Source organism: Atractosteus spatula, chromosome 1, assembly GCF_055471065.1.
Source record: "Atractosteus spatula isolate fAtrSpa1 chromosome 1, fAtrSpa1.hap1, whole genome shotgun sequence".
Lineage (NCBI taxonomy): Eukaryota > Metazoa > Chordata > Actinopteri > Semionotiformes > Lepisosteidae > Atractosteus > Atractosteus spatula.
Window position 1 is genome coordinate 45,825,810 of NC_142706.1, and position 13,130 is coordinate 45,838,939.

The 13,130-nt window shown below is 38.2% G+C and overlaps 1 protein-coding gene across 1 annotated transcript in view; it reads right to left on the reverse strand.

Annotated features, from left to right (window-relative positions):
* The window catches only part of ccdc142 (coiled-coil domain containing 142), a 44,269-nt gene that overhangs the window by 24,662 nt on the left and 6,477 nt on the right, over positions 1 to 13,130 (reverse strand). The window contains exons 4-7 of the mRNA XM_088922148.1: positions 12,594 to 12,693; positions 8,628 to 10,274; positions 6,405 to 6,491; positions 3,887 to 4,054 (exon numbers count right to left, since the gene is read on the reverse strand). Coding sequence (XP_088778274.1) covers positions 3,887 to 4,054; positions 6,405 to 6,491; positions 8,628 to 10,274; positions 12,594 to 12,693 — 2,002 coding nt within the window. The remainder of the gene's footprint in view (positions 1 to 3,886; positions 4,055 to 6,404; positions 6,492 to 8,627; positions 10,275 to 12,593; positions 12,694 to 13,130) is intronic.

Consider the following 13,130-nt stretch of genomic DNA (forward strand, 5'->3'; position numbering starts at 1 on the left):
CAGTGTCCAAACCTGAGCTAGTACAGTTTAGTCTCCCTAGATAAACTAAATCACTGGTTTACTCTACTAAACATAAGGGAAATAGGCAGTTGAAGTATTTGTCCTTTATGAGCTGTAAGACCGTGGTAATGTTGGTCTTTCTCAACGCCCAGCAGGGGGTTAACTGTCAAACGATTGACAGGTGCTCCAGGCCTCTCTTTTGGGGAGAGCAGCAAAGAGAAGGAGGGGGGGGCAGGGTCACAATGGCCTTCTTTTAAAGGTGGTTTTGATGAAAAAAGCCCCATAACTACGACAACCACAGTGGAATAATGATCTCATGTCCGCATGCTTAGCAAACTTGGTGTGGGCCTTGATTAGTAAGATCTGCACTACCAAGATTCTCACTGAAAACACTGATATATCTTGCTCCAGACCACAGCTTTCAGATTAATTTCACAATAAAACAAAACACAGTTTGAGCGTCTCTGCAGAAAAACATAGTTTAAACTGTTTTGTTGATAACCACCTAAATTATAAATGTCAGGTACACTAACCCATCCCACTTCTCTAAAGGAATTTCTCCGAACTTCCCAATTCCTCAACACCCACAGATGACACTCCTTTATTCACAAAAGAAGTCCATCTTAGAACAATGATCACATTGACAGCCTTTAATTTGACACTCAAAAATGTTCTACTTTAAATTCCCCATTTTTTTTTATTTAGTTTTTCAATTCCTTGCTTTACTATAACACCCAATCTTCCCAGTCACAAAGTTAAAGATACTGTCACCTGCTCCGACCAGGTTATCCTAGCTGAAGGGTGTTATGATGGGCTGAGGTCCTAAGTAACTAATGAAATGTATGTAAATGCATTTAATTGCACATTTAATGAAACATGTCACGTGACAGCGTGTTTTAACAAATGTGGGGTCACTAAAAAAAAAGGCTAAATAGTCATCCAATAGTCTATGTTCCATTATGCTTTAGGCTTTAAGATAAAACCATCATATACTGTAAGGGCCTACTGTTACACCAGTTTTATTCTATATTATAGGTATAGAAGTTCCACAAGGAATACACTTTATTTTTAAGTCTTTAGCAGCTAAGGGAGGAAAAGTGTAGTTATTTTTGGGTTCCCCAATTATTTCTCCCTTTTGTCGCCAACTTTCTAACTTTTTAATAGAATACTCTAGAAACAGATTTTTAAAAAAAAATACACAAAAATTGATTTCCTAGCATGTTTGGTGCAACAAAAGATAAACATCGCCTTACTGAACAATGTAAGGAAATAAAACAAATTGTAACTTTTACCTTCTCAATGACCGGGAGCTCACTCTAAGAACTCTGAGCAATATTAGGTGGTCTAGAGCAAGTGCGACTTTAACTGGCAAACGGCCCATGGCATGACTAAACCAAGACACTGTAATCTACCGGTTTAACCTGATGAAGCACTGAGGAAGGAATTGTTTACTAGTTTACCCACAAAACAGCTGCAACTGTAAACAAGAGAAATCCAATGACAAAACATTAGGAAAATGATACACATCAGGTCAAATGAAACATAAGGACCCGGCTTTTTAAGAAGTATTCTAACCACTATAGTCAGTGGGCTTTTGCTATCTGGAAGCTAAACGTCTCTGAAATTACTTTAGTAATGAAAAACAACTTCTAACCCAGAGGACATAGAAATATCTCTGAATATTTCTAACTAGTCCAGGTGGTGTCTTCCTTCTTTGACGGATACAGATTATGAGGGTATGTTGCACAAAACTGAAGTACAACAAGTTTTTCAGGACAGACCATGATTAATTTACCTAAGCCTCAAGCATGTGTCGGACCCTTAAAGAAGATTTTCTTCTTTTCATAAGACTACAACATAAGACCCAACAAATGGAAGATAACATACTGTATTGTGAAAATGCTATTCTTACTTCACATCCCAAACAGTTAAAAAAAAAGCAATTTTACACAAAGAACAGGGAATTAAAATAGAACAACTCAGTGTTATTATTTGGAAAAACCCATGTTATTCATTTCTATACTTTAGAAACATTCCAATAAACTTTATTTTGCTATCTTACCATACTGTAAAGGTGTATTTTCTTGTTTTTTTACTCACAGAAGCAAGCTTTATGAAAGAAAATTAAATGTAGAAAAAGTACTAAGAAAGGAACAGGTATTCATTTACTCCTGCCTTTACCTAAGAGGTTTAATTCTAGTTTCATATGGTGAATACTTTCATTCCCTCCAAAACAAATTCCTTTGACTCCTACATGTTTGAAAATGTAGCCAATTTCCTTTAAAGTACTGTTTTATTGATTTCACAAAATGACAATTTAGAAAAAGCACAGATTCTGGCAGAGAATTAAACTAAAAACTATTTTAAATGTTGCATACTTTTATCCTCTATTTTTTATGCACAAATAAAACCGCTGTGCACTGGCAGAATAAAACAGTGGTAGTGCTGGTAGTGTTGTTCAAAGAATATGCTCTCATCAATAATCCAAGTTCCCCTTTTCACTTGGGCAAATACTGTTCTATGTATTTCGAAATAACCGACCCCAGGGGCAACAGGCTCAGCCTACCTGTATGCTACATGGACAAGCTATGCCAATTCAGTTGTGGGCTTTGGGGTGCAGAGAAGGGAAAATTGCAGACTTTCACTTCCTGAACCACAACAGTCTCAGCCACATTCCCTGTGGGTCCCCCCCACTAAGCTAAAAAAACAGATTTTCATTTGGCGATTCCAGAGTGCTCATAAAAGGTTCTCAATGATGTAGTTAATGAAACCAACCTGCTTAATGATTTATTGAGAGCACAAATGTTAACCATTACACCATGCAATACGGTGCTTTAAAACTATTTTATAGACCATACAACCTGTTATTTTATAATTAATACAATCTGTACTGTACAGAACCTTCTACACAAATCGGTATACATACTAAGCTCTCACTTGAAAAGCACTGGAAACCTGCACAAGCATGTGTAATATACCAATTCACCTACACTGGAGAGGAACATAAAAATGCAACAAACGAGTATTGGAACCAAAAGTATTTATTGCCTTCTTAATTCCTCAATATATAGAGACTGACTCACTGTTTCATAGGAGTAACTGGAGAAACCAGATAATCACAGTGTCATTATGGCCTCCGACAGAGGGTGAGCTTGATTTTGTGAAAAAGAAATGTTTTTCAGTGCAAACTGAAGGTACACAGGTTTAGCTTTCCAATACTAAAAGCAAAAAAAATCCTAATTTTAACATCGGAATGTTTGTGTTCCAGAACAGAGAATTACAAGAACCCTCTACTTGGGCCTCACAAGATTAAAGAATATACAGTACGATTTATACTTACAAAAATAAGATAGTCAGTTTAAGCTGTTACTTATTTAGAGACATGAACACTAGAAGCAATTCCTGAAGCACCACATGAATTCCAATTTGAGAATAAAACAATTTACCTCAAACAAAATCCTTAACAAAATCTGCAAATCATCTAAAAGTAAATAAGATCAAAACAGTTGGAAAACTGAACTGCTTCAGCTCTACACATTTCCAGTCCCGTCTTAAAATAATATTTTTTTACTTTGGGAATACTTTTTCAATATTGTTAAAAAAGGCATATTTTATACAAAGCTCACTCAAGGGAGGACAGACAACTGGTGACTCTTTCTCCAGGACTAACGTGACATGAACTTCTTCACTTGAGAGATATTTTTCACAAAATTCCCAAACCTAGAAAAAATGTTATAGGTTTTACTAATAAAAACATTATGGTTCTCAATGAGGAATAGTAGCTATTGCAGCCTGGACTCAAAATAGACACGGTTCACTGAGACACCAGGAAATGGAGTGTGGGTGGGGGCACACTGCCGACATGCCTCTGAAGAACAAAGGTTACCTTTCTGCCAGTTTCCGCCATCCTTCAGAGAACCGAGCACAGTGTGCAGGGGATGAAACAGCTGCTGAAGGAGCTGTGTGGTGGTGGTGGTTCGGACAATGGACCCCTCATTGTTTGGGTCAGGAAGGCATTTGTCTTTCTGTCCTGAACCAAGAGCCTTGCACATCACTATAAAGATGACATAGAAAGTCCAAATTTACATAAATCTAAGAAATTCACAATTTTCCAGGTACATTTTGCTAACACACAAGTAGACAGTCTTATGACTGTGCTCTGCAAGAAGAAAGGATTGGTTTCCATGGGGGCCTGTTTTAACATAAAACTAAAGCACAAAACACTATAGGAGCATGAAAACTGAAAAATAATCTTTACTTCAATAGCAACTACTAACTTGTACACTGTTCCGGACCGTTGCTCTATGAAAATGAAGCACAATGTACCATATTAAGTATGATATAATAATACCATATCCTATGAATCCTCTATGACTAATTGTTGTTGTATTGTCTTGCTTTAACATGTGCTCGCCCCCATGAACAAATTGGTAGAACCACAAAATGTGGTTAATGGAATATCTGATTCATATTTTAAAGATTCTTTTGCCATTTTCTAAAGATGACAGTGAAGGGATGACAAAAGCTTACAAGTGCGCTATACTGTATACAGTGCCTTGAAAAAGTATTCATGCCCTTCCTGTGATGTCCTATTTTACGAAATTACAAAATGTTGCATACCTATTTTTTTAAACTTAACATTTTATTAAAAACATGAATGCACTAACTCAAGACTTCTAAGGGAAAGGTAAGTTAAATAAATGTTAGCAAAAACTAAAAAGAAACATTAATTGCATACAAAAAGTATTCAGACCCGATGAACTTGGTGGAAGCAGGTTTTTTGTAAATGCCAGGAATTACAGCCTCAAGTCTTTTGGGGTATGTCTCTACCAACTCGGTGCAATATTTGCCCATTCTTCACAGCAAATTTGCTCAGGCTCTCTCAGGGTGCTTGTGAATCTCTTATGAATAGCAGTTTTCAAGTCAAGACTTTGACCAGGCCACTTAAGAACATTCACTTTCAAATTCTTAAGCAACTCCAGTGTAGCATGACATTGTGCTTTGGATTACTGTCCTGCTGAAAGGTGAATGCTCACCCCAGATTTTAGTCCTTAGCAGTCTAAAGTCAGTTTTCTTTTAGTATTTGCCTGTGCTTTAATCTTTTTCTTTCAATCCAAACATGTTTTCCAGTCCCTGCTAAGGAGAAGAATCTCCATAGCATGGGAGTTGTGTTATGTTAGGTCTGCACCAAGCATAATGTTTAGCATTAAGACCAAAAGTCTCTAATTTGGTCTCATCTGACCACAACACCTCAGGTCACTCAGGTTCTTTGTTGCAACTCCCATGCAGGAATCAAAATAGGGTTTCCACTTTGTAACACAGGCTGGCCTTGTGGAGTGACTAGGATCTTGTTGATTGATGCACATTTACCCCACCTCAACCACTGAACTCTGTAGCTTCTTTGAAGCTGCCACTGACCTCGCACTGCCATCCTTCATTAGTTTTCTCCTCTGCTCAGTTTGGAGGAATGGCCCGATTTTTGCCGTGTCCAAGTAGTATAATGCACCTTCCACCTCCTAATGTTTGAGTAGACTGTGCATGCAGAGATATTGAGTGATTTCAACTGAATATTTGATCTTCATACCCTTCTCTTGATCTGCACATTTCAGATGACTATCACTAACCTGCTTGGAAAGATCCTTAGTTTTCACAGTTTAATCGGCTTCAAATGCACTACCTGACCAAAGAGCCTCACACAGAGGTGTTTCTATTCTGAAATAATGAGAACCTCTACTATTGCACAAAGACAGAGGCCACTGAACCAAATGTGTGGCCCGTTAAGGTTATTCTGACTTGTGTGTTACTTTTCCACATTACCATATCCATCCATGACTGAAAGCTTTTAAACTTTCAGTCAACAAGAAGTGAAAAATGTGTAAGGGTTTGAATACTTTTGGAAGGCGCTGCACTTGTGTGAGACAAACATCTCCGAAAAACAATACTGAACAACTGTGGGGGAAAAAAAAACTTTCCAGAGCAATTCTGAAAGCTTTTGGTTCCAGAAGAAACTCTTCTCCCCCCACTCCTGAAAGTAGGCCTAAGTGTAGATGTGTAAAGGTGCAAAAGTAAAAGGACAAGACACATTTGAGAAAAAAATATTTTGCTTCACTTAAATTTGGTTTTAGAGAATTCTCTGGGGTTTATCTGGACAAAGAAAAAGGAACTAACTCCGCAGTCAGGCAGAAAGCTTTGTAAGTGAGATTTATAGTTCAGACTTATTTTGGCAATAAGTATGTGTACATAAAAAGAAGCAATGTGTAAAGCAGAAAAAAAACTAAAGGTCTAAGCTTTGTATTTCTTGGAAAAGCTTTCATAATTACGAGCCAACATCTGAAAATAAAACTAATAACTTCAAGCGTTACCTTAGTGCCCTCTACAGCATTAAGTATTTCATTACCGGTTACCTTGATCCCAGTGCACAAAGGCTGCCTTTGAAATCACTTGCATACAAAGGTCATTTATCACTCCTTCACACTCTCCAGGTATCAGGGCTGAAATGCATAGAGTAAAAAGGAACGTCAGCCAAACTGTGATTGAAATCCAGACAGCAAGCACGGGATAATTCATTAGCTAGAAAATTGCTTGCCATGTACACATTCCGAGTCTTCAGTATCTCAACATATCACACTAATAAGCATCAAACTGGAATTCATTCAGACATGTAATCACAGTTCGAAATAAAAACAAACAAACAAGAACAAAACACTGACAGCAGCTTGTTTTCTTTGGGCACATATTTTTCAAACTCCATTAAGTGTGAAAGGTTTTGGTAAAGAGAGCAAATATACACGTCAGAAAAGTTAAATTACAAATAAGTGAAAGCCATTCGGCCCATTAGCCAATAGGCCCAAGGATGTCAGCCAGCCAGATTTTTTAAAGCCATAGTATTGGCTTTAATAACATCATTGGGTTGCTTGTCCTGTACTCTCACAGAGCGCTTCTGGTGAAGTGCCTCTTATTCCCAATTTTCAAGGAACAACCCAAGTTTCCACTTGTCCCCCTGAGTCATACTTCACTGTTCATTAGTAATAACATCTTGAAAATGAAAGGTTTTGACATCTTGAAGTCTTTAATGACTAGCAACCAAATGAGCTAGATGAGCCACTTGCCACCTTTTTGGTCTTAAAAATGGGAAATGATCGAAAGCATCACCTACCATGTACACAAGAGATGGCTTTTATATGACACACAAAAACCTTTAAATAATGAAAAATATTAATATCCAATTCACTTTCACTGTTGAAAAGGTGTCAAAAATTTAATATAAAAAACAGGTGCTTGTAAATGAAGAGATAAAAAAAACTTTCAATAAAAATGTATTTTATATTTAAAGTGGAAATATACTTTCATAGCTGAAAGAGTTTAAAAAATTCAATACAAAACTGTATATGGATCATATTGTAGCGCTCTCGGGTTCACGTGGGTATGCGCCCTCGCCGCTGCCGCCTCAGGTCGGCCCCCCCACCGCTGGGGACTCGAACCTGGGCCTCTGGCGTCACTCAACAGAGACCCAGCCAGTTGAGCTAAAGGGAAATCTCCCCTCAGCCCGACGGCTGCGGTCCCTGCTATTCACAGGGAAGGGTGGTAAGCTGGTAAGCCGGCTTGGACAACCTGCAATGGCGGCCGTATGTGTTACACTATTAAGACTAAATTGGTTTTCAGTGCAGTTCATTTAAGTAACATCTCTTTTGCTAAAAAACAGGATTATCTTGCCTCACATACGAGTATGATATGGATTTACAACAGGACAGTGTTTGTCACAAAGATGACATGGATAAGGTGCTCCTTTTTCCGGGTTTATTTTTAGGTACAAGACACTCCTCGAAGTCACTAGAAGTCAATTCCTTTTCAGTTTAAAAACATTAAAGCAATTTGTATTTCAGCTTTTCTCAGTTTAGTTGAGTGGATTTTTTTCATTTTTAATTTCATTTTAGGTCCAGACAACTATTTTAATGAATGGATATGCAGTGTACAATATTCACCTCAAATAACTGTAAATTAATCTTCTTAATCTCCGAGAGCAATAACACTTTTCAATACTTAATGAAGACTCAATGACAGCTAATTAGAGCTAAAAGGGATGCAGACAGCTGAAAACTGGAAAACTCTAGAAAAGCAGCACCTATAAACTTTATCAGTATAGACTTGAAGATTTACATTATCTTCCAGAAGAAAGAGCCTTTATTTTCTGACAAATTACTCATTTGGTAATGTTAACTGGCAAAACTAGCAGTTCAATACTACAAGCAGAGACATGATATTCCCTGACTGTCATAGGAAATTGCTTGCAGTGGGCCATCCAGTCACCAGCTGGTTTGAACTGCTGCAACAGGTGAAAGACAACTTTTTAAATTTCTGTTACAGTGCACAACAAACGTTGCATTTTGCAAACGTTGCTTTTCCCCTGCAGCTTAATTTTCAAACCACCACAAGAAACTCAAGTCATACTTGAGTAGGAACAGGTGGCACAATGAGGACTTCAAACTCTAAACCACAACACGTCTATAAAATACCATACAACATGTTTGGATAATACAAAAACCAGCTTTGCAACACACATGTGTTTAGAGTATTTTCTGTTCCTTTCACTTGTAATAATCTACTGTTCATTGTTTTGGTATTCTTACCTTTCCTGCATCCGCCATGCAGCTCTTTCACAGCAAGAACAACCATTTGTTCTTTGCACTGATTGAGACTTCCAAAAACACCATTACAGCTGGGGTGATACAAAATGTTGAAAAGAGCACTGCCAAACTCTTCCCACAGCAAGGTTCTGTACTGGGAAAACAGTATGTTTGTTGCCTCTGAAACAGTAGTGTCCTGCCACTGAACTGACTTGTGCCGTGTTAGTCTTTTAGCATTGGTCTTCTCTTCAGCTTTGCACAGATTTGGGTCACCTTCTGCCTCATCATCCCTAGTTCCTGTGCAGTTCTTCCCAGGTGACTCTATCCGTGGCTTGTCTGGAGTGGGCCTATTTAGAACATGTTGCCCTATCATTTCAGTAGAAGATACCAAAGCCAAACAAAACTTATCCATAAAGTCTTTGTCCCATTTTAAAAATACTGCTAAGGGATGCGTCTGAGTGCTGAGGCATGACCTGAACTGGCTTTCGCCAACCTTTGCTCGTGAAATGCCAGTTTTGGTTGTCTTGGTAACAGAATGCAATTGGTTTTGTAGACAAGGCACTTTTATATTCTCCCATTTCTGGGACCTTAAACTATTTTGCTCTGCACTGGAAAGTAAAGCATCTTGATTAGTGACCCAATGATACAACTTATTAGCTGCCACTTGTCCTCTGCATTTTGATACAATCCTCAGAAGTCGTACAATTGAGAAAGGCGTCAAAGAGTCCCCTTTGTCACAGTGTTTAGAATATATGGATTTTAACAGGTTTGAAATAAACCAGTCATTGTCTTGCTGGCAATACTTTTGCAGCATATAAGATTGTTGCTCCACAACCGCGTCAGAGAGCAGTGAATTAAAAATTTCAGTTCCATTCAATACATCTTCCAGGGAATCTGTAGACACATCAGGAGAGTCAGCCATTGCCAAAACATGAAAAACTGTGCAAATGTATTGTTCCATAAGAACCAGAGCTTGCAAGGCCACAAGATTTAAAGTTCGTTTCATGCTTTCAAGGATTTCTGGCTTTTGAAAAAGGACAGGCCTCAACCAGTTGTCATTTCTTGCTTTATCGCGAAGACAGCTCCAGTGATAGACATGAATTCTTAACTCTTCACAAAGAGTGCTAATCCTGTATTCTGAGAATGAACTCGCACTTTCCAAATCTTGTCTTGATGCATTTAACCGAAGGCGTTCCCTGTCAAGTAATCCTGAAAGATTTGCACTGAAAGCAGAGGCAGCTTTTAAGCGCCTAGTGTACTCATGAAAGAGCAAGAGCTGCGATCTTTCCTCTAGCAAATGCTGCAGCTTCCCATAATGCTTGTTCAAGGCGATGCAGGCTGGATGATAGTAAAACTCGCAATCAGATGACAGCTCCTTCACATAACCCTGCGGACAGCCAGTCCTCTCATTTCGAAGCACATGACACTGCCTGCCAAGTCCAAGTACACAATTTTCCATCTGCAGCAACCTTATTGAGGAACATGAGGTGTAGTCCTCACAGGAAATGAACGAATCCTCATTTTCCACATCAGAGCCACTGCCATCTGACTTCTGTTTCAGAAGCCACTTCAACCCGGGGTTCAGTCGATTCCTTAAGAGAGCCTCAGCCTTCTGCAGCGACTTTGTGAAAGAACTCTGAACACCAATACCTGGAAATAAAGACAAAAGGCTTTTCTGTTACTGAATAAAACTGGCCTGTTGAGCCAACATGAACCAAATGAAATACCTTGCACAGCTCTCAAGACCATCCTTATTACTTACCCAAATTCTTTCTACATGTATGCTTCAACAGCACCCTCTGGAGACACTTTCAGTCATTGAGATGATCTCACATGGGTGACCTAGAGAAGCTGTTCCACCATTTTTTGGCTTTACTTGTTTAATCTACAGAAAACAAAGCTGTGTGGCATGTAAAGGTCCCCACACCATCCTAAAAATCTTAATAAAATCAATGGAGAGTTTCACACAAAAATGATTTGAAAAAGTTGTATTTCCTTGAGGTATTCAAGCATTGTAGCATTCAGGTATCCATTTTACAGGATGAGGCGTTTTTTAACAATTCAAAATATTTTGTTAGTCTTATACTGTATTGTAGTTGGGCTGAGATTACAATATCCCTTTTTCCCCCAATAGATAAATGAAAAACAAAATGCAAAATGGGGGTATACTGAATATTAAAACAGCAAAATTACTCTTTATAGACATTCTCGCTGTCTTGTATATCTTTGTTATCACATTACTAAGAGAATGTATCTATACAGTACATCTTTCCAATTTTGACCAGCTTTTTACAAATATACATTGTTGGTGTCATATTCTGCCGATATTTTTCGCCACAAGATATATTTGATTCATAGAGATCTTCCGTATTTGAACACTAGGTCTGTCTGGCTTTAACCAGTTTCTAGCGATTTGTTTCATGTCTGCAATTCTGACAATTCTAAACAAGTATTTTTGTTGCCTCTGACTGCAATCCAACAGTTGTAATCTAACAAGGAACATTTGTGATGTTATTCAAGTATCTTTCCCCCAGTATATTTTCATAGCTTTTAACATTAACATTTGCATTCAGCCAAATGTTTGTACTCAAGATTGGCTTGTAACTGAGGTGGGGGGCTTCTAAAATAGGGGAATGCGTTTTTATGCAAATCTAAATATCTTCCCATTACTAAACTGCTACACAAGTGGAAATGATTAATTAAATCAATACATTTTCAATTACCTCATAAATTATTTAAAAATATACACATCATGGGTGAAAACAGAATTACTACTGCTACCTAAGAAGATAAAAAAGGTTACAAACAAGAGAAGGACATGTATTACTTCCAGATTAATTGGTAGTAGGTAAGGTAAGGATATCAGGGTATCAGCTTCCTTAATTCTTTAAATTTGTTAGAGATGATCTGACTGTTCTATGATTAAATTGGTTTTATTGCTTTTGTATCAAAATAGTCAAATTTGGAAATAAAACTTCTGTTTTAGAATTATCTACACTACAGACAAAAATTTAAGTTTGTGGCTGTGCCTCACTCAAGACAGTAGCACTAGTACTAGTAGCTTTGGGTGAACCAGATACTGCAAGAAAGTCATCTGCATTTACATGGGATATTTGAGCATCAGAGTATTCAGGTATCCCTTTTACAGGCTGCTGAGGTGCAGAGAAACCGAAGAATCACATGATGGTCATCGACTTGGTCCTTGGCCAAATAAGGGTTAATGTCCATGCTTTGATGCTATTTTGCTGGGGGAAAGGTTTAGATCTTTAGGAAATCTGTTAAGGAACACTTGTCTCTGGTCAATGGAAAAACAACAAAAGAAACGTCTGTCCACCTACTGGTCACCCACCAAAGAAAACCATTTTTTTAAAGGGAGGTGCAGCAGCCCCACACAAATCCCAGGCAATGCAAAGATTAAAAGCTTAAGACCTCACGATTGTAGGATGACCTAGAACATTTTTTATCGGAACCATGCGGCGAACATGTTGGTTGTCTTCAGCCAACCCCTGTAACTTTAAATTCTTTAGATCTATTTTCTGAAGTGACTTTGCGATGCATTCACACCAGGAATGGGCTGAATTTTGAACATGATTACATGGATCACACATGGAGAAATACTGCTGCAAAAAGCTAACAGAAACATCAAGTGTTAAAAGTACAGCATCGGTGATGTGTATGGTTTGACAATAAGCAGATGTTTCTTAGAAGCTTAGACATGTACCTGTAACAACTTTTAATACTACTTGCATGAACACAATATACTGTATTTGACTTGAATGGAGATCTAAAGGCACTGTTAAGAAGCTTATTCAATCTTGAGTATGAGCAATACAAAGATTTTCACAATGCTGAAATATCTAGAAGCATTTCTCACAAGACAGATTAAGAAAAATGGGAAAACTGCATTTGGGATACAAGATCTCCTTATGATAATTAAGAAATAAAGGGGGAAAAACTATCCAAACATACCATCTGATTTATCCTTTGGAATAAACTCATCACAAACAGGTTCTGGCCTACGGCTAGTTGTTCTCTTCTGCAGTTTATTTCCTTCGACAGAAGCCGAAATCTATAAAACAATACAGAAAGGAAGGTTAGCTGTGGTGCATTAGTATACATTAAAAACATGTAGGGGCAAAATTGCCTTCTCAATATTAAAATTTGCAGCACAATGTTGGATAACGAAAGTGGCAACTGCAGCCTGATCTTGTTATCTCTCCTGTTTACATCTCGTCTGGTCAGTACTGGGATGGGAGTCGCTGGCAAACCAGATTGCTGGGTGCCACTTCTCTCTCTGGACCAGAACTTTCAAACCGATGGCAGACGACAGAGTGACAAGGGCCACTAAATCGTGGTCCTGACCACCTCGCTTGTGCGCTTGATGTGCGTCAGTGGTGGATCATGTGGGTTGCCTGCTACATGTGGAGCTACACATTGGAATGTTTAAGGATAAAAAGCAGTACGATGTCCTAGATATCAGCAGGCAGTTTGTGAGCCAATAACCTA